The sequence below is a fragment of the Ailuropoda melanoleuca genome, chromosome 16 (genome assembly GCF_002007445.2).
Source record: "Ailuropoda melanoleuca isolate Jingjing chromosome 16, ASM200744v2, whole genome shotgun sequence".
NCBI classification, from domain to species: domain Eukaryota; kingdom Metazoa; phylum Chordata; class Mammalia; order Carnivora; family Ursidae; genus Ailuropoda; species Ailuropoda melanoleuca.
Window position 1 is genome coordinate 14,519,038 of NC_048233.1, and position 18,063 is coordinate 14,537,100.

Here is an 18,063-nt window from a genome sequence, read left to right on the forward strand (position 1 = left end):
AGCTGTGGACCAATGGACCACTGCTTGTTTTGTAAAGCCTGTGAGCCAAGAATGAGTTTAAATTTTTAAATGGGTGAAAAAAATCAAAAGAAAAATATTTCATGCAAAATATGGAAATGATTTGAAATTCACATTTCAGTGTCCACAAATACCATTTTATTGAGACAGAGCCACACATCTGCTTACATACTACCTATCAAGCTTGTACCTACCAAGCTACATCAAGCTTGAGTAGTTGCAACAGAGACCATGTGCCCCCTGACACCTAAACTATTTACTGTCTGCCCTTCACAGAAAATGTTTGCTGACCCTTAATATGGACTATGGAAACAAAGATTGTCTATATCAATACAGCATAAGTACTCATTAACTCGTCATTTATTGATATTTGCAAGTTTAATCACTTAACTACTGGTAATTAACAATGGTTTTGCTAAAAGGGGAATTTAGGCAAATCCCTAGCAGACTGTTGTTCCCGCTGCTGTTCCTTTTTTTTTTTTTTTTTTTTTTTTTATTTGAAATGGCCATCTCCTCCTGTTCCATAAACACTTCCCACTCAGAGTTTCAACTCAAAGGTCACCTCCTTTGTTAAGCCTTCCCTGGTTTCAAGACACCTTTATTTCTTTCCCCCTCTGCTCTAATCTCCCCTAGATTATTCTATCACAGGACAACAGAGATGGTTATAATTGTCTCTCTTCATGTCCTCCCCCCCAGTGTGCTGTGAGATTGGGAAGCAAGTACCCTGTTTTAAGAAGCTTTGTAATCCCAACCGTTAGCCACTTACAAAATCTTTGAGGAATGAATAAATGAGTGAATGAATGAATGATTTCAAAAATAATAAAACACTTGGAAAGCATCACAGATGTTCCTCAGAGAAAATATTTGACAATCTGAATGCCATTTGAATCCTGCTTTGTTTTTTGGCTGTTTCAGCCAGAAAGCCAGTGTAAACTACTGGGCAAATGTACAACAAGTAATTCCCTGGTTTGCATTCAGGACAAAATACAAAATAGGGCCTGTTCCAATGGCTGTTTCCTTGACAGAGAAGGGTCACATAGATCACTGTCTGGTCAGTACTATGCTTCTTGTCCTTGGTCTTAAATGATGACTTATCTTTCAACGATAATCGTGTCAAGGGCTTGAAACACTGAAATAAAACATTGAATAATAGTGTTTTCTGGAAAGATGTGGCTACGGTAGTTACAAGCTTTCGGTCCTAGAGTGCCCCCTTTTGGCCATAAACACAGAATCTAAATTTTATGCTTTATGAAGGTTATGTTGCAGAACATTGTGCTATGCCAATGGATGTGTTTTTCTATTTGTTTCGATTTTTGTTCACACTCATCTTTAGTCCTCCATATCGATATATGGGAGCTTTCAGAGTACAACCAGATAAAAGTCCATGAATGAGGAAATCAGGGTAAGAGAAATTTTGGAAAGGCTAAGACGTAACAAGAATGGTTTTCTCATTCAACAAGAAAGGAGGAAAATGACCATAACGCACAATTTGTCACTTTCCAGGGCTTGAAAACTTGGCCTGAATTGAGTAAGAACTGGAGACTAAAACCAGCAAAAATGGGTTTGTTCCCATTGATGTGGGCCTTGTTATTCAGCGGACAGGGATCTCCCTGATACTAAGAACCCTGTCTTGCAGCTATAGAGAGACTAATGACAATTTAAGTGTTTCCTAGTTTTGAACCACCTTACATATTTTAATTGGATACATTTTCAGATTAATTATATATATATGCCTATACATATATCCAACATATATAGGCATATATATATAGGCATATACATACACACACACACACACACACACATTGCCTACAATGTACAAGTCTTTGCAAAAAGCCTGTAATCAGCCTTTGAAAAGATCTAACATTTTTTTGTGAGCTTTTCTGGGCAACCAAAGGTGGTATCTAGTGATTGAGTGTGCTTAAAATCCTCATGGCGCTGAGTAACGGAGTCATTCTGCACAATTCATTATGCTCGGATACTGCCTTGCCATACCTCCTGAAAACAGCAGTGAGAGTGGCCAGCATCTTTGCAGACTTTCGCACCCATGCTCCGTGTGTCTAAGAAAGAGCCTTTGAAGGCAGTGAGGGAGGCACTACCTGTGGCTGGGGACGGATAACTTTAAGTGACCAGGGGACAGGGGCTCCAGTTGAAGTGCTGATTTATTTATGTTTACACAGATCTTATTACATATTTATGTATATGCTTTATTTATGCATTTACTTAGATTTATACAAATTTTACTCCACCCGAAACCACTGGCCCTTTGGAATTCATTTCTCTTGAATACCTGATCCTAACTTTCGTTTCATAACCAGGCCAGATTCTTCCAAGTTATGATACAGTATTCCATTCACCAAGTGGATTCTAGGCTCATAGCAAGTTTGAGGGAAGGGGCATGAATCAGATCTTTGTGAGGCCTAGATTTGGAATATTTCTGACAGTTGATAATAAGAACAGAATAAATCGTTATGCTTACAAATTAGTAGAGACTAAAAAGTGAGTCTTGGGCGCCTGGGTTAAGTGTCCAACTCTTGGTTTTGGTTCAGGTGATGACCTCAGGGCTGTGAGATGGAGCCCCTCGTGGAGCTCTGTGCTCAGTGCAGAGCCGGCTTGAGACTCTCTCTCCCTCTCCCTGCATTCCCTCTCACTCTCAAATATATAAATCTTAAAAAAAAAAAAGAAAAGAAAAGAAAAGGAAAGGAAAAGAGTGAATCTTGAAGGCCCACACCCTAACTGATAATTACTCAGTTCGAGAGGACAAGAATACATTTGACATATGGGTTCATATGAATAAGATAAATATACAAAACATACCGACCCCCTGGGATTCCCAGAACCAGCCATACACCTGCACGGAGCTGGATGGGAGACAGTAGTGGTAGTCAGGGAGTGGTGATGGTCGCATCTACCAGGTCCCGCCCTTCATGGATATGAGCACACTGAATCCTCACAACCCCCTTGTGGTGGGATATTTCATCCCATAACCTCTAAAAGGGCTCATTCTAGATATGAGAAAACGTGTTCAGCAAGTTTGTCTTGGGTCAGAGCACAAGACACGGACTGTCCTATTGGTGAGTTTTTGCAAGTGTAATCTTGGGTAAAATCTCTAAGGGAACAAGGGAAGCAGGATAGGACAGGGCAGGGAAGGAGCTACACACCGCTGTGGGTCCTGCGGAATTCTGGCCTCAGCTGGGTCCCACGGAGACGGCCGGGGCAGTGAATGACACCGTGCTGTTAGCTGTGCCCCCCTGATGTAAGGGGCAGTCATTTTATACTCCAGTATCCGTCATTCCTTAGCTGTGGACCGCCCTCATCAGGAGAACACATCCCGTCGGGCACGCTCTAGCAAGGCTGTTCCCTTTGTGGAGGACAGCCAGGAGGAGGACACAACCATATGCTGTTAGCAGCAGCTGGAAAAGGGGTGCATCAGCCTGACAAAAGGACCCAGTGGGGGGGCACCGAGAGCACCTTCCCCTGGATTCCTGGGCCAATGCTGATGCACTTGCCAAAAGGCCAAGCCAGGAGGCACACCCTGACCTGCTTGACCTCTTATCTCTACAAAGGCATGGATTCACCTACTTATCTTACTCTTTGAAGTTTTATACAATCAGTATTTTTTTTTCAGGGCCCGCTTTGGGCCAAACACCATCCTTGGAGCTGGAAAGGGAAGGGGACCGGCCAGGAGGGGAACGTGGCTTGAACCTCTTAGGCCATTAACCAGTGAGCTGCCGTGGAGGCCTAGGCCACCTGGCCGGCGCACTGAGACATTCATGCCTGTGTTGGCTTTTTCTCCTAAAGGCTGATGAGATGCAGGACGTGATGCATTTCAACTACACTGCGTGGCCTGATCACGGGGTGCCCACGGCAAATGCTGCGGAGAGCATCCTGCAGTTTGTGCACGTGGTTCGACAGCAAGCAACCAAGAGCAAAGGCCCCATGATCGTGCACTGCAGGTAACCTCACCAGCTGAATCTTCTGTTAGGGCACCACGGGCTTTGCTTTATAAAGAAAGTGAAGAGCCCACCATCCCATGTCCCCCATCACACTGGATTCGCAATTACATGAACTATAACTTATTAAAATTTACAATTAACTGATACCTTACTAGATACATGCTTTACTTACAATATGGCTTTTCTTATCTCCCATAGCTTATGAGGTAGATGTTATTATTCTCACTTTCAGATGAAAAAAACAAAACAAAACACTGAGCCCCAAATTCATGCAGCTAGAATGGGGACACGTTAAAGCTCCTAGCTGTGCATTTAGGTACTGTGGGATATTACCCCAGCCTCTCAGTGGTTTATAACATGGCCAAATACAGAGTCAGATTAAAAATAGCTAATCACAGCCCTGAAAAATATACATATTATTGACCACCTGCAAGTGGCTGTAGCTAAGCCCAAAGCTAGAGCTAGCGTGTGGCCTCTCAAGCCGACTTTCCCCAGGGGGTGAACTCTGAGGCTACACAGAGGACTGGAATTGTTTTCTGTTTATCAGCTCTCTGAGAGCAGGAAGCAGCCCTCCAGCAGGCTCCCTCTGGAATCCTTACCTTCCTCAGGAAGCAGGGCGCCCTGCGGCGGGAGGGGGTGTGACAGATACATGACACTGAAAGACAGAATGTCTGCCTTCGGCTCGGGTCATGATCCCAAGCTTCTGGGATCGAGTCCTACATCAGGCTCCCTGCTCAGTGGGGAGTCTGCTTCTCCCTCTCCCCCTCCCCACTTGTGTTCTCTCTCTCAAATAAATAAATAAATAAAATCTTTAAAAAAAAAAAAACCAATGCCAACCACATTCACGTACTTCAAAATCAGGAAAATATCGTCAGGAATATTTCTTCTCTTTTCTCAGTGTTGCTGTCTGTCATGTTGGGGGTTTTCTAGTGGCCAGTGTGTTTGTGACCGTGTAAAAGGACGTGTGAGAAATGTGCTGTCCAAACACTCTTTTGCAGTGCCGGAGTCGGCCGGACGGGAACATTCATTGCCCTGGACAGGCTCTTGCAGCACATTCGGGATCATGAGTTTGTCGACATCTTGGGGCTGGTGTCCGAAATGCGATCATACCGGATGTCTATGGTGCAGACAGAGGTAGGAACGAAAGCAAAATGTATTTTCAAGTATGCCCTGGACTGAGAAACTTCCCATGATTCAGTCTCATGTTTCAAAACAATCGTCTCAATTTTTGTCCTGCCTCTGCTCTTGCCAGTTTCTCAGTGTGCATGTTCAAATTGCTTCAAGGTATTTAAAAAAATAGATATTAGCCTCTAGAAGTCCACTCAGGGTGTAGTGCTTACGCTGCGGTTGGCATCATATGCCCTTCAGTAATCCAGAGCGCATGCATGTATCCATAATATCTATAATAGAATAAAACCTCTTTGGACAGACTGAGAGTTCAGTGAAGGTGACAGCCAATTTGGGTAAATGCCACCAAGTGGAGACTATGGAACCGACGTGATTTAATTTATATTTGAAATGCTAGAACTGATTCAATAAGTTTGGCATTAGTTCGTCCTCCATGTGACTCTCTGTCCCAATGCACTTTGGATGATGACCAGGGGTTGGATTTATGCTTTCTGTCCCCCGTATGATTTTAAGGATCTCCGGCTCCCATCCAAGCAGTGCTGCCAGCACCCTTGATCTGAAGGAGCGGATTTATCGTTGTAACAACATGGAGGCATCCCCAGAAATATCCACCAGTCTTTTGTGCTCCCTCTTCTTCCTCTTCTGCCGAGTCCTCTCCTGCCTGGAAGCCTCAGAATGCACTCTGGCGGGAGTGGTTAGCCCTGGGCTGCTGCCCACACACAGCAGCACACCATCCCAGCAGCAGCGGGTGGGCACCTGGGTGCGCCCCGAAACCTACGCACAATAGCTGGTTCATAATCCTCATCGCCATGCTGTTCTTGGGACTTCTCAGCTTAGAGCGTACAATAATCCTTTCTGCTCAAGGAGTGTGTGGGGGAGGAATGCTTGTAGAGTAGAAAATACCTAGCCTGACCTCTCATCTCAATTTCCAGGAGATGAAATGCTGCCTTCCTCTTTCCCATGCTTTTCTATTAAGCACCACGAGGTGTCAGTATAACTCAAAGAGCCTGCTGTAATGGCTGCTCTCTGTTCGCACTTCCGGTTTCTCCTTGTCCCACTCCTAACTTTTCTCTCCTGCTTCCCCACTCCCTCAGACCACAGCTCAACACAACCAACCGACCCAAGGGATTTATTTCTGCGCTCTAGCAAGATCATCCCACTTTGGAAAGAGTGATCCATTCACATGCAGGTGTCTCACTGATGATGGGTTTGTTTGCTCAGTTCCTTGAGCCCATTCACGTCCCAGCCCTGGGGCCTTCTAATTTATGGTGGTGGGGACCGGAATATTACCTCGTTAGCATAAGCTTAAAACGTTCTGCTTCCCCAGAGAAGCCCACTACCTAGTGATTAAACAGTGCTTTATGAATCGGTCCATATTTTTGGTTTTCACTTCCATAAATTGGCATCCTAATATGTGGTTAAAACTCCCCATTATGTATATTAATCCCCGATCTTCAAAGGGCCACTCCTTATTTTAAGTATTTTCGATGTGATGAATTGCTCCATTGACTTAATTTATGCCTCTTATGACTTTATAGACTTTGATTATAGCCTGTTTGCCTTCGGCTTTCCCAATTACAGAATCCTAATGCCTTCTTAAAAACTTCTTTCACTTGGCAGACCCCTCCATCCAATTTTCAACACCATTATCTCTCCTCAAGTGTGGTAATCGCACCAATTGCACCTGTGCCTTTGGGTAGAGAGGGGGAAGTCTTGTGTTCTCCCCAACTTTCTGGTCCCAAATTCTGGCTGTTTGGCTTCTTTGTTTATGGCAGCATTTTTAGGTTGACATCTCCAGGGAAAACAGTCTTTTTCTAAAGTATAATATCCCTTCCCTGAACTCTGGTGGGAAAACACAAAGTCAGCAAAAGAGGCGGAGGTCAGCACAGGTTACTGATTTTTTCCAACTGTTCCAGCTTCACCCTTGAGTTCCCTCGGGACTCGGCAGTGACTGCTCTCTAGCTCGAGTTATTTATTTATGTCTGTTTTGTTAGTTATGTCTGGAACATCTTGTCCGTTTACCTTGGTTTTTCCTGGTTCCTGTGCTCTTCATGGTTCAACCTGGGGTTTTCCTAACGTCCTCCTCGACCCCATTCATAATACCCCAGTCCTGCTGCCTTCCACCTCACTGATAATAACAAGTAAGGAGCAGAGTAAACAAATTATATTCTTCGGCTTTATCATCCCATAGTACCCCTTTAACACTAATGATTTTCTAGAGGCCGGAGTGATTCTCCAGCTGATTTCCGATTCTGTGTGTGGTGGACCAGAATCCCTCCCGTGGCTGGTTTCTAATTTTCCTACCTCCTCGAGACTGCCTGTCATCTCGATTCCAACACCCCACCCCACTCTAGGAATAGCAGAACTAACTGATTAAAACAGCCTGTCCTGAGATGCACATTTCAGGTCGTGGCAACACGCCGCATGGGCTGCTTTTTGATATGTTCTCTTCCCTTTTCTCCACTGACCGGACAGTCTACGGCCACACCACCCTGAACGCACCCGATCTCGTCCAATCTGAGAAGCTAAGCATTGTTGGGCCCGGTTAGGACTTGGATGGGAGACCCGGCACATAGTTGGAGCCTCACCACAAGAGCAGCAAGGGGTAGTTAGAGAGTCGGGGTCCAAAGGCCAGACTGTGAGTCGGCCTGGGTCACTTATGGCCTCTGTACAGCTCCCTTCACTTCTCATAGCTCCCTGTCCTCATCTGTAAAATCTGAATGGCGCATTCATGAATTGCTATACAGTATCCATCATGTGAATGATATAATCTAGACAAGCACTTTGAAACCGTAAACCGCTCTATGTGGGTGGCATTCACCTCTCTTGGGCCCTCTTCTATTTTTATCAAATGTTTTCTTTGATTTTCCTCTAACAGGCTTTCCCTGGAGGTCAGTTAGGGCTTTGCTTTGAGCAGCCATCATCCCGATCAGCAGCTTCTCAGGGGCTCTTGAGGTTATGTCTGTAAATAGTCTCTCATTAACTTTTCCTGTGGTCCAGCCACTTCTTTTTTCTTTGTGACACATAGTTGGGCCACTGAGTAGTTATGAATTGAAAAACAAGGCACTCTCTGGCCTGAACCGTGCTCAGTGCTTGATGCAACACCAGAAACCACGGAGTGATGTGTGATCATGAGAGGAGGTAGCCAGTTAGGGATGTGATACTATCACAAAATAAGGGAATATATTTTCTCCAAAGCTTGTTGAAAAATCCCGATTAGGCTGAGGTGTCAACCCAGTGAGGTTTGAAGTATTAATCTAACCTTTATAAAGTTGTCATACAAGAGACCCCTTAAATCCTGTGCATATCATGACTGGCTTTTACGTCAAGGTTATTCTACTGGTATCAAGAGAAGCTCTAGGAAATGGGGCTCCTGGGTGGCACAGCGGTTAAGCGTCTGCCTTCGGCTCAGGGCGTGATCCCGGCATTATGGGATCGAGCCCCACATCAGGCTCTTCTGCTATGAGCCTGCTTCTTCCTCTCCCACTCCCCCTGCTTGTGTTCCCTCTCTCGCTGGCTGTCTCTATCTCTGTCATATAAATAAAAATTAAAAAAAAATCTTAAAAAAAAAAAAAGAGAAGCTCTAGGAAATGAAGAAGAAAGTTGAAAGATCGTGAAGTTACTTTGATCTCATGGCACCGAGACAGCTACTCTCAATATTTTGATGTATTTCATCTCCATCTTCGTTGAAGTGTAACTTTTATATGATTACGCTTATATGCTTATGTACCTATACCATACACTGTACTTTTCCACTTAACGTTTTGCTCTACATATCATCCCAAATTGTCCAAAACTCTATAAATCTCATTTTAAAGACCGAATACTATTTCAGTACAGATCTGCTGTGTCTTATTTAAACTATTCTCCTTTCTATAGGACATTAAATTGGATCCTTTCCCACTTGTTTACTATCTGTGTCCACAAGGCCATATACTAGCTCTTTAGTAATAACATCTCCACCAACAATAGATAAAAAATGACAGCTTCAGCAAACTCAAGTCATCATTGAGCGTTACCATTTTCCTTTAGCTCTGCTCATGTCATGGATGAAACACAATTGTTTCAACTTACATTTTTTATTATATCTCCATCTTTGGCATATGTTTTAATATTTCCTCAGTTTATTTCAGAAAACTTTCATAAGCACAAACTGAGAGCTAGGCATGAGGAATAAAAAGATATAGTCCCTGCCTTCCAGGAATATTTGGTCTCATTACTGATATATTTTATTGGTCAGTTTAAGTGTGTGTGTTACTGACTGAAGGAATTTTAAACAAAAATAAAGGTACTGAGATGCTTTCCTTAGGTTTCTCCTTTCTGTCTGTGGATGCCCGCTAAGTAAGCATCCCTGAAGTCTCCCTTTCTACCGCCATTATATCTAAGTCAGAGTCTCCCAAGAGCCTGAACAGTGGCGGAAGTTCTTCTCAGAGGTTTGAGCTTTGAAACAACTGATGAGAGTCCAAGGAGCCATTCTGAGCACTGGGGAACGCTCACGGACTGTGTGGGCATGAGAGATCCAAACACCAAGCGCTCCAGAGGCTTTGGGTTTGTGGAGGAGGTGGAGGCAGCCATGAATGCAAGGCCACACAAGGTGGACGGAAGAGTTGTGCAGCCAAAGAGGGTGGTCTCAAGGGAAGATTCTCAAAGACCTGCGCACACTTGACTGTAAAGAAGATTCTTGTTGGTCGCATTAGAGAAGACTCTTAAGAACATCACCTAAGAGGTTATTTTGAACAGTATGGGAAAACTGAAATGATTGAAATCAACTGGCTGAGGCAGTGGCAAAAAGAGAGGCTTTGCTCTTGTAACCTTTGATGACCATGACTCTGTAGACAAGATTGTCATTCAAAAATCCCATACCGTGAGTGGCCACGGCTGTGAAGTAAGGAAAAGTCCCAGCTAAGCAAGAGATGGTTAGTGCTTCACCCAGCCCAAGAGGTCAGAGTGGTTCTGGAAACTTTGATGGTGGTTGTGGACAAGGTTTTGGTGGGAATGACAAAACCAGGGAGGTGACTTTGGTGGCAGTCGAGGTGGTGGTGGGTATGGTGGCGGTGAGGACAGCTATCATGGATTTGGTAATGGAAGCAATTTTGGAGGAGGCAGAAGCTCTCATGATTTTGGCAACTACAACAGTCAGTCTTCAAAGCGTGGACCCATGAAAGGAGGAAATTCTGGAGACTGATGCTCTGGCCCCTGTGGTGGTGGAGGCCAACAATTTGCCAAACCACGAAACCAAGGAGGTTACGGCAGTTCCAGCAGCAGCAGTAGCTGTGGCAGTGGCAGAAGGTTTTCATTACTGCCAGGAAACAAGGCTGAGCAGGAGAGGAGAGCCAGAGAAGAGACAGGAAGCTACAGGTTACAACAGATGTGTGACCTCAGCCAAGCACAGTGGAGGCAGGGTCTCACTGCTACAAAGAAGACATGTTTTAGACAATACTCATGTGCATGGGCAAAAAACTCGAGGACTGGATTTGTGACTAATTGTATAGCAGGTTATTTTAGTTTCTATTCTATGAAAAGTGTAAAGCATTCAACAATGGGTTTTAATGAGTTGTTTTTTTTTTTGCACCCATGCTGTTTGCTAAATGTAATAGTCTGATCATGATACTGAATAAAGTATCAACACTTTGTCATAATTTTAGAAAATAAATTTCCCTCCCAGTTTCCAATTTAACCTTTATTTTATTCTTTATTTTATTCGTTTTACTTTGTTTTATATATGGTAGTTTGAAATTTTCACTGGTAATTTATTACATTACTTTGAAGTTTAAAAAGTCCTTCCTAATAGTATTCAGAGAAAAACTAACCTGTATTCCGCCCCCCCATTTTTATGGCTTAATCCATTAAACTTCCTGGAATTCATGAGATGACACACTTTTTTTTTTTCAAAATAAGCCCATGATTTATTGATTGGATAGTCATTGCCTTTAGTGTTACGTTGTGGTGACCGAAGCTCTATTATTAATCAAAATATTTTTACAGTCGATTCTCTTGGATTTTCCAGTTATAAAATTATCTCATAAGTAACGGGCATTGTTTCCTCTGACATCAGATCATGGTTTCTAATCCTGTCGTAGTATGACATGTGTGTTTGCACAATACCTCGCTCTGAGCCCCGCTGTGGTCTTTTGCTCCAGGAGCAGTACATTTTTATCCATCAGTGTGTGCAGCTGATGTGGAGGAAGAAGAAGCAGCAGTTCTGCATCAGCGACGTCATCTATGAGAATGTGAGCAAGTCCTAGCTCAGAATCCACAGCAGTAAGTAGACGAGGCCGTCGTGGGTGCTCTGTCTTCGAGTCACGGAAGGGGACGTGATGGGACACGGCAGAAGGCAGCAGTCACCAGCTGTATTGATTCCGACCCCCCAAATGTGGTTATAGGGAGAGAGTAATACCGTGCAGATCTTAGAGCTTCTGTGCACCTTGGCTGGGGGGTATGACACGCAAGAGCTTCAGCAGCCATCATGATTTGACTTTCCTTCCCTCCATTCGGAACCTCTGACTGTTCTGATGTTGGATCTGAGCCTGAGATGTCAGGATGCTACCCTCCCACTCTATTTATCTCAATATTTTGTGCAAATATTTGATTGATTACAAGGGTCATACCAGGGATTACAAAGGAGATATGAGCTGGTACATATCCCAAAGAAGAAAAACAATAGTAACACTAGTCTAGAATAGCGGAGTCGAGGAATGCCTTGCTTCCGTCCATTATGTGAACACTTACTTGAGAGCTTCCTGAAAACATTAGTAACATATTCAATGCCTTGTGCTCAACTTTGACGAGGAGATCTGACTTTGGAGGTGTTACACTCTTACCTGAAGTAACAATATGCCAGTTCAAGTCAGTAAACAGACTGAAATGTATCTGAGTACAGTGAGGTGGGGGTACCATTCACAGGGTTGGAGAGGACAGGGGTGCGTGCAGGATTCATGCGGACGGATAAACAGCATATAGATCGGGGGTAGCAGGGTAGGACTAGTATTCCACCTTTGCATCTATCAAAATACAGGAAGCGCAAGGAGGCAGGAAGGGTAAAGACTAAGAGACAAATTTGCCAAAAAGGGAAAGATATTTAGACACACAAAAGGGTCTTACAGAGAAAGATGCCCAGACAAGCCTGTGTCCAGATGGGTGATGGGTTTGAGTGTAAAGAGAGCAAATAGAACCGGGAGGAAGATGCTCTTCTCCTAGCCCCAGACCTGCCAGTGTGTGGCCTGTCCCTGCCAGGCTGCTTAATGTCTCTCTCTCTCTCTCTCTCTCTTTCTCATCCACAGGACAGGACATGGTGTGCACCCATCCTCCCTTGCTTCCAGAGTTTTTTAGGGGCCCTGCTGGCCATTTTGCTAAGAAGAGCCCCTGCTTTGTAGTATGTGGCCAAGGAGATAATCTATCTCACTGAAGCACCGGGAAGATTTAGCCTTAAACAGTATACAGTGTCTTTTGGACTCCTTCATTCTGGACATTTAATAACGGACCAAATTCACCCGAACACCAGAAAGGTCCAGAAGCTCTGCAAAGGGCAGGAAGCACAGCACTTCCGAAGACTTTCCTTGGCCCTTGGCTGGTTGGGCTGAGTTTGTTGTTGTTGTTGTTGTTTTTAAGTGCAATAATTTTTGTATGTGTGATTTTATCAGGAAGTTGGATTGTTTTCTACCCACACGACTGACCAAGCCCGTAGCCCAAGAGGGAACAGGAATTGTTGGTATCAAATTATACCTCACTGTTAAAAAGTGGCCTGCCCACACATGAGGAAATGTTGATTCTGCTTCAAGGAAATTGAAGCGGTGCTAGCTGTCCTCCAACATTAAGCTGCTGGATCAGGAGCGGGGCGGGCGGACGGGCGGACGAGAGAAGGGCTCTACCCACAGATCCTCTGCAGATCTTTTCCAAATATGGAAAGCTGTAATTCAGCTTCAAAGTAGAGTAGACAAAATATTTAAGTCTTAATTGTTCTAGTTCCTGATGGTTTTCTTCCTTATTAACACTTACGTGTTGTTTTTTCCTGGGCCCTCTTGAACTAATGTCACTGTCCAGATTCTTTTTTTCACCAAACCACAGCTGGTTCAGAACGGTTTGAAGAAGGACTCTTAAGACTCCGTTGCTGTCTGAGCAACCTTGGTGCCTAGACTTTGCATTCCTTACTCTGTGGACCTGCATCCATGTGAAAGCGATTTCTCTGAGAACTATATTATAGGCTGTGAAAGCGCACTTTCTTTCCCCCCAAAGAGCTGGGGGTTTATGAAGCTACGGCAACGAACTGCAGCATGCTAGGACGATTATTTGGCTATGGTCAAGCGTCTCTATGGATTCCAACAGGGGTTTCTTTGGGTTTTGTTTTCCTTTGGGTTGTCAGTTTCATCTTAACCAGTGTAACTAGTAACATTTTCTTCTTGGGATTTTGTATGATTACAGTACATGATTGTGTATGGTGCCCTACGTGCTGTCACGACGGACCCTGACAGCACTGTGAAGCCCGTTACTTTGTGTCACTTCCTTAAAAAACGAGGTGATGGTATGGATATACAAAGGAAAACATTTGCAGCTGAAAGTAAACGCGAGCTGACTGCTTCCCTGTGGCAATGCGCTGTCCTGCTGTCCCGTACGTGCTTCCGGACGCTTCTTCCCTGTGCATCTGATCACTACCCCTTGCCCTGGCTTCCCTTCACTCCTGATCTTCTTCACGAAGCCATGCACCTAGGAGCAGCTTAATCATTTACCAGTGACCTTAGCAACGGGGAAGGGTGCCAGGCGAACAGCTCCGCACCCCGCCGTCTCCTGTCACTGAGAAGGCCTGGCCACAGCAGACCTTGGCACGGTTCTTCGCAAGACCTGGCCAGTGAGTCTCAGGTTCACCTTGCAGGGGCAATGGCAGAGGACGCCCAGACCCCGCGGCTTAACAGCTTGGGCTCCTCAGGTGTTCTTGGTTCTCCCTCGCCTCCCTTCCTCCCCTTCTCACCTCCCCGCTGCCACCTCCTCTTCTCACCCCTACCTGTTTATTTCCCTTCTTGGACGTGTTAATAACGTATCGCTCCACTCCCAGGAACCCACGGGGCTAAGGAAAGGTGGCAAATGGATGTGTGGCATTCTTAGATTTTCACACAAGGACAGGTCAGGAGTGATGTGGGCAACCTCGGATGGGGCCGAGAAGAGGCGCGGGTGAGCTGGAATTCATTTCGGTTTCGCAGACCAGGATATTACTTCCCCTGAAACTTAAAGCACTTCATAAATATTTCATGTCTTTCTTGAGCACCCCTTCAATGTTGGGATCAAATAGTTCCAGATCAATTTTCCCAAAAGAGAAGTATCCCGAGTTTAGACTGAAGACTCCGAGCTGAGAAATTTCCCACGAGAGCCCTTTTCCAGATCCTTCCTTCAGGGGTCTCCAGAGCCGTCACTTTGTTCACTGGCACCCAGGTGCTCCTGGGGCTGTAGAATTTACACTGAGGAAAGCATCCACCTGTCAGAAGACCTGGATTTTCATCCCAGCAGATGCCTTTGGGTCTTCTCTCTCCCGAGTCTCTGTTCATGAACTGCAGAATGCCCCGCCATAGCTCCAGATTTTTCAGATATAAAGCGAAACAGTATCAGTATGATAATCCACCCAAAGGCGATTTGTATCTTGTCCTCTCATGTGCCCTAAAGCCACTTTAACCAGCTTCATTTCCACTCCAGGACTCAATTTGAGCTTTCAGAGCGGAGGCTGCCAGGGCCTCTCTATTATTAATAAGGTTTTTTTTGTTGTTGTTGTTTTAATCATTTGAGTAGTGCGACAATGTTCTGAACACAGAGGCATTGGCATATACAGGTCATAATAGCCTACGTAGTGCATAGAAAGAGAGGAAGACTTTGGAATCACAAAATATTTAACTTTGAGTGTGTGGAGATCCAGTTTCTTCACATGCAAAAGTCAATTCCTAAAGGTAATTGAGAAACTACCATGAGGGCCTAATTTGTAAATTTAATATTTAATGCCAACATATCCCTCACTACACATTATATGATTTTATTTAACTTGAAAGGGAAAAAAAGTGATGGATGGCAACGTTTTTTTGGACAGCGTTTTAATTCAAGGCTTATCATTTTCCACTACAGAGTGAACGTGACCCCTCAAATTGAGAGAACTCAGTAAGATTATTTTAATCTCTTATAAAATCTTTAATCAGATTTTCTAATGCCTCTCCTTTCTAAAAGCTGCCCCTTCCACCTCCCCCGCCTCCCCCCCACTGCCCCAAAAGGCGATACACATCTCTCGAAGAAGGCTGTGGTGTCAACACAGAAGGCAGGGTCTGGAGATGCTGGATCTGAATTTTTTGCAGACCATATGATAGCTGCTTGCTAGAGGCTTGGCCCTTAGCCAAGGAGTTAAAGTTACTGAATCCAATCTCTAAGAGCCAAAATCCTCCCTGCTTTCTAGCAAGGAGGCCTTCCTTTCCACCTCAGGAAACGTCTGATGTAATGTGCTTCAAATAAGCTGGCTCGCTTCCTGGCTCACAGCTTTCTAGCCGGGTACTTGGCACAGGCTCAGAGGCCAGAGGCCATGCCCAGGACTAAATATAACATCTCCTTTGGCCAAAGGGGTTATATAAAGCAGCAAAAACATAACACATGCAAACTTCTACCCCTAGTTTTTCACAGCCCCATTTGGATGTATTTGGAAAAACAAAACACAAAACAAAACAAAACAAAACTTGAGCTATGACATCTCTGATGCCTGGCCTTTCAGAACAGCAGGAGCTTTGTTCCAGGTTCAGCCAAGGCTTATGGCCAGGCCTGATCCCGGTGGGTCACTCGAGGAAAGACGGAGTGTGATTGTAGCTCTGGGAGTTGTATCACAAAGGACGTTAAGACACGGAAGGCCGTCCAGGGCAGAGTCACCAGAACGGTTAGGGATGTGGAAAACAGCAGGTCAAAGTTACAAGACTTGAGAGAAGCAGGGCCCTAAAGCCTGGAGTAAAGGTAGCGTCCTTTGTTTATTCACTCATTAATTCAACAAAGGTTTGTGGATCGAATCCTGTAGAATGAATCCATTGACCGGTGAAAGATTTCTTGACGACGTGTGATATGCCGGGCATCGTGAGAAGCCCAAGCAGTGCCATATGGTCACTTTCAAAAATGTGCCATGGAATCCGTTGGGTTGTTGGAAGGACTGAGAAAACAGTAGTCAAGTCTTTTTCACCNTGATATGCCGGGCATCGTGAGAAGCCCAAGCAGTGCCATATGGTCACCTTCAAAAATGTGCCATGGAATCCGTTGGGTTGTTGGAAGGACTGAGAAAACAGTAGTCAAGTCTTTTTCACCATGTTTCACTTATATATCTTAAAACCTTGTCAATATATTTTCTGCAGCGTCTACCAGTCAAGATAATGGTGTTAGGCTTTTTTCCCTATGGCTTGTTGAACAGTGACCTAGCTTCTCATTGCTCTTGTTGCTCATTGGTCACCACGGACCCTGACATGGTCCCTGCTCCTTGAGGAGAATCACCACGCTAGCCTCCTCTCCTCCTCAAAACAGGGTTCTCCTCAACCATACGTATCCTGGCAGATGGTGGGTTATTTTCTACCGAGCCCCTCCGGCATGCAGAATTGCCCCCTCACCAGGCAGCCCATCCCGTCGTTTGTCAGAAAGCATTTCCTTCTTTTGTTTACACATCTAAGGACCTTACTGTTAACATGAAGCATGTCTGAGTCTATACCTCTCGTGGACATAGGCTGGAAGCCCGAATCGCGTCCCCACTTTGGTAAAAGGGCAGGCGCTAAGTGTGCGTGCTAGTGCCCAGAGCTGCTTTGAACAAGGGCCTAATTTCGAACCATTCCATCTGAGAAATAGTCAACTTCTAACCCTCTCAAAAAATCATTTATTTATTCAACATCCCCTATGAGGCACTGCAGCTATGAAGATGGATGAGACAAGGTTCCTGCTTCGAGGAATTTCTATTCTATTAGGGGAAGTTAGAAGTGAAACTAAGGGCAACAAAGTGTTACAGGCGCTGTGATAGGAAAACATAAGGCATCCCATGTGGGGCCAAGAGAGGGACAGGTGATTTTTTTCTAGAAGGGTCAAAAAAGACTGCTCTGCCATATGACAGTGTTAAAGACTGCAGAGCCATATTAGGACATGCTAATGATGGACACTCATTCCTGCACTCAGCAAGCATTCATAAAACCCGCTGTACCAGTCACTAGGGCCCATATGGGTAAATTCACCCCCAGCCCTGCCTTCTGAAACTTTTCTTTCTGGCTGACTCCAAAGTGACAAATTCTTTCCAAGCCTCCAGAGAAAGCTCTAGCGCATGCGTCATGCAACAGAACCCAGTGGATTTACTGTTATGGCCCATTAACAGAGCATATCAGGCTGACACTTTCCAGCTACTTGCAGGTCGTGCTGTCCAAGGGAAGATAGGCAGAAATGGCCAACTCTGCCCTGGCCTGTGTACCCCTGAAAATCACCCAGGAGCAACCTTCCATCTCTGCCCATCTGTCTGCCTGTCTCTCTCTCTGACTCACTACTTGGAGCAGGAAAACCTGCCTGCAGTCCCGTGATGTGACCAAGTAACACTTTTCTGTTGTGTTCTCACAGTGATTCTGGGCTGGCCAGCCCAGGCAGTCAAGCTGCTCTGAACCAATATGGCAGCACAAGGATACGCTTTACGACCATGTGTGGCCTCCATTACCATGGGAGTTTTCCAGGGCAGTGATGTGTACTTCCCAATAAAATTCCCAGAAGGCAGGTGAGAAATGAAACAGAGCAGAGCAAGGTTACCCCACAATGCAAACAAGGGCTCAGGAAAAGGCTACAGGTGGGGCGCCTGGGTGGCTCAGTTGTTAAGCGTCTGCCTTCAGCTCAGCGCGTGATCCCAGGGTCCTGGGATCGAGCCCCACATCGGGCTCTCTGCTCTGCTGGGAGCCTGCTTCTTCCTCTCCCACTCCCCCTGCTTATGTTCCCTCTCTCGCTGGCT

At 45.1% G+C, this 18,063-nt stretch overlaps 1 protein-coding gene across 1 annotated transcript in view; it reads left to right on the forward strand.

Moving 5' to 3' along the window:
• PTPRO (protein tyrosine phosphatase receptor type O) overlaps positions 1 to 14,122 on the forward strand; it is a 228,824-nt gene extending 214,702 nt beyond the window's left edge. The window contains exons 21-24 of the mRNA XM_034645993.1: positions 3,820 to 3,974; positions 4,973 to 5,108; positions 11,243 to 11,363; positions 12,383 to 14,122. Coding sequence (XP_034501884.1) covers positions 3,820 to 3,974; positions 4,973 to 5,108; positions 11,243 to 11,347 — 396 coding nt within the window. The 3' untranslated portion in view covers positions 11,348 to 11,363; positions 12,383 to 14,122. The remainder of the gene's footprint in view (positions 1 to 3,819; positions 3,975 to 4,972; positions 5,109 to 11,242; positions 11,364 to 12,382) is intronic.
• Positions 14,123 to 18,063: the final 3,941 nt, after the last annotated feature.